At 34.2% G+C, this 3,417-nt stretch overlaps 1 protein-coding gene across 1 annotated transcript; it reads left to right on the top strand.

Moving 5' to 3' along the window:
• Nucleotides 1–1,621: 1,621 nt before the first annotated feature.
• On the top strand, nt 1,622–3,264 carry LOC112465263 (fas apoptotic inhibitory molecule 1-like). Its single transcript, XM_025032734.1, has 5 exons — nt 1,622–1,700; nt 2,221–2,453; nt 2,520–2,645; nt 2,709–2,758; nt 2,875–3,264. The coding sequence occupies exons 1-5, from the start codon at nt 1,681–1,683 to the stop codon at nt 3,034–3,036; spliced, it is 591 nt and encodes a 196-aa protein (XP_024888502.1). The 5' UTR covers nt 1,622–1,680; the 3' UTR covers nt 3,037–3,264.
• Nucleotides 3,265–3,417: the final 153 nt, after the last annotated feature.

Here is a 3,417-nt window from a genome sequence, read left to right as displayed (position 1 = left end):
AAAATTTTATTGTCTAATATTCAACGTACTGGACATGAAGCTTATGTTTTTTCAGAATAGACCTTTATATTATCTTAAAGTATGTACTTTTACTTTCCGCGTGCAATACCTAACCTTATGAATATCTCAAACGTGTCGGCCATGAGGCTGTTTGAAGTAAAAAAATGCCCTCGGGGCACGTTGTCACGAATTTGATGGGAATCTATTGCAAATCTTCGGATGACGATAACGAGTAAAAATATTTTATGTTTAATCACTGACATGATTGTAAAAGAAAAAATGTATATCAATAAGTTGCGCATTCGAGTGGAATTATTGTATTTAGATTAAGACAAAAAATTCGTGCTTTTTGTACTTTTTTGAAATAAAATAAATGTTTCTATGAAGGATTTTACTTTTTTACATTGCAGCGCACTATAATATATTGATATTTACGTTGAATACAGTTTGAATAACATTTTGCATGCAATTACATTTGATGTGACAACGTGCCCCGGTCACGTGGAGGTGTCGCGCCGGTTCGTACCCATATCCGCAGCAGGTCTCCAAGGTAAAGAGGATCTAGTCGATAGACTAATATAGGTAAGGGAAGTCGGCAAATTGGATCCGTAACTTCGGAATAAGGATTGGCTCTGAGAAGCGGGGCGTGTCGGGCTTGGTCGGGAAGCGGGTTTGGCTGACGTGCCGGGCCTGGGCGAGGTGAACCGATCGGCGTTCTCGCGCCGGTCCCGGAGATCCGAGCTCGGTCCCGTGCCTTGGCCTCCCGCGGATCTTCCTTGCTGCGAGGTTTCCGTGGCGGCGCGAGCCGTCGTGGTCGTCCTCTTCGGCCGCCATTCAACGCTCAGCTCAAAACTGGCACAAACTAGGGGAATCCGACTGTCTAATTAAAACAAAGCATTGCGATGGCCCTCGCGGGTGTTGGCGCAATGTGATTTCTGAGTGTCAAGTATATATTTAAGATTAAGTAAAACAAGTATATATTTAATAACTGTTTATGACTGTTATCTGTTAAATAAAATAAGAATACGAATAGCGATACTTTTTGCCATAAATGTTTCTTTATCCAATCAAAATACTACTTAAATTAGTTTTTATTTTATGTAGGTTTAAAATAAAAAATATCATTGTTCATTTATACTGCATATTTATTTACGTTGAATAATATGTAATGTATAATAATTCGTCATCGGTATACAGTGATACGTCGTCAATATTGCCGTCATTAATAACTACCAATTTTCTGCGCAATCCAATCATTGAATTTGTACACTCTGGTGTACACGGATGGCGCGCCTGGAGTACCGCATGGAATAATACCCCAAGATACTATTCCAGTGAGCTCCGGCTTTTGTCCATTGTACGAGACTAGAGGGCCACCGGAGTCATTTGCTAACTATAGTTTTCATTTTAATTATTAATTATAAAGCAATTAGTTATTTACTGCGAAATAATTAATTATTTATAATATTTCGCGTGTGTTTCGTATTTATTTGTCAATAAATACAATTTATATAATCAATACAATAAAATTAAACGGCTTACTACAATGTGCTTAAAGGAGTAATATATATCATGTGGTATGACGTATAAAATGAGACTCGATTATTGATTGCGAGAATAGTGGTAGTGGTAGTAAGACCGATCAATAAAGAGACTAGTACAGGTGCAGGCAGGAGAAACATGGCAGGCGTCTTACTTCGGTAAGTAAATTACACGAATCTTAACTATAAAGGTGTTGTTATTCTTCAAAGTTTATTTAATATATAAATTATTTGATATACTGCAATAGTTACCAATATTTTTATTTTTATAAATATGAGCTGCACAATGTCAAGGTCTACCATTGCACTTGTATCCATGATTGTACTATTGATTGTCGTTATAGCAATGACGAATATGCAATTACTTTTTTAACCTAAGAAATGTACATTTTATTTGTTTTTAACACATACACGCATGCACCCACAGACTTTCTATTACTTATATAAATATATCTATATTCTAATCACATTACCCGAATATTATTAAACAGTCTCTAAAGTTGTACTCTGTAATTATTGTCAAAAGTTTCAAAAGCAAATATATTGATCGCTATAAACACTATTTGTTTGATGATACTTTATGTTTAACATTAATTTATATTAACTTTCAGCATTTATGTAGTGCCCTTTGATACATTAATTAATACTATACATAGCGTTTATTTTAATATCTATTTAGAAGTCTTCAGCATTTGGAAACTTCAGCTAACGAACCTACTGCCAAATGGACTGTTCCTTTAAGCGACGGGAATCATGTGGTGGAGTTTGAACATGGAACGGCAACAGGCCGACGCATGGTAAAAGTCGATGGCAATAATATAGTTCACAGAGAATGGATGTTTCGTCTGGTCGGTGATGAAGTATTTATGTTCAATAACACCAAGTTCGTGATCAGAGTCGATCCAATGCCAGGTAAAACCCCATTATCTCATTCATGAAATAATAAATACTTTATTATTTCGTTATAAAATTAAATAGGTCTGAAATATTCTTACTCGTTGTGGGTGAACGGAAAGAGCTATAAGCAATTTGTCCAATCGCAATCAAAAATACTGGAGACTTGGTTGGCCAAAGTTGGGAACGAAGAATATAGAGTCGTGTTAGGTAATTAATTAAAGTAGTATTATATAGCTGAAATACTTGACTTTTATTTCATGACATTTGCAGATAAACACGCTCACAGCGTTTGGGTGAATGGACAAGAAGTGGAAGTTGAGGTAATTACAAGAGTAGAAATTTTTTTACTATTACTTTACTAGAAATTTAGCTAGTAAAAAATCTATCCTCTTATAATTATTTAATACTAAATATATAAATTAAATAATTTATATAGAGCGAATTTATGGACGGTGGTGCGGAAATTCTCTTCTCCGTTGGCGGCTTACCGGCCGCTATCAGATCTTATAGTTCGGAACAAAAAGAGATTGGTATAGCGTATGCTTTATATATCAATGACGTTGAAATACAGCAAGAAGGTTTGTTGGAAGAATCTTGATCATCTTAACTTGTCTAATTAGATTTTACGTGTTTGATACTAATTGATATAAGTATATGCACATCATTGATAATATAATCATAAATTATATGCATCAATAAATGACTACACAAGTGTGAAACACAATATTTTTAAAATGTTATTATTGTTTAAAATTATATTTAATCACACTACTATCAAATGTGCCATGTAACTTTGTGTACATTTTTTAAACTATGAGTGTAAAATAAAAATCCCTGAATCCAATGTATTGTAAATTTAATTACTTTAATTTGCACAAAAATGTATTCTATTATTAAAGAATATTACCTGAAGATAGCTGGAGTTTTTATATTCCTATTTGTGTGACATAAAAGCTATTCGATTCACGCTCACAGCGCT

The sequence above is a fragment of the Temnothorax curvispinosus genome, unplaced genomic scaffold (assembly GCF_003070985.1).
Source record: "Temnothorax curvispinosus isolate PA1 unplaced genomic scaffold, ASM307098v1 QBEX01015028.1, whole genome shotgun sequence".
Lineage (NCBI taxonomy): Eukaryota > Metazoa > Arthropoda > Insecta > Hymenoptera > Formicidae > Temnothorax > Temnothorax curvispinosus.
This window is presented reverse-complemented; position numbering and strand designations above follow the sequence as displayed.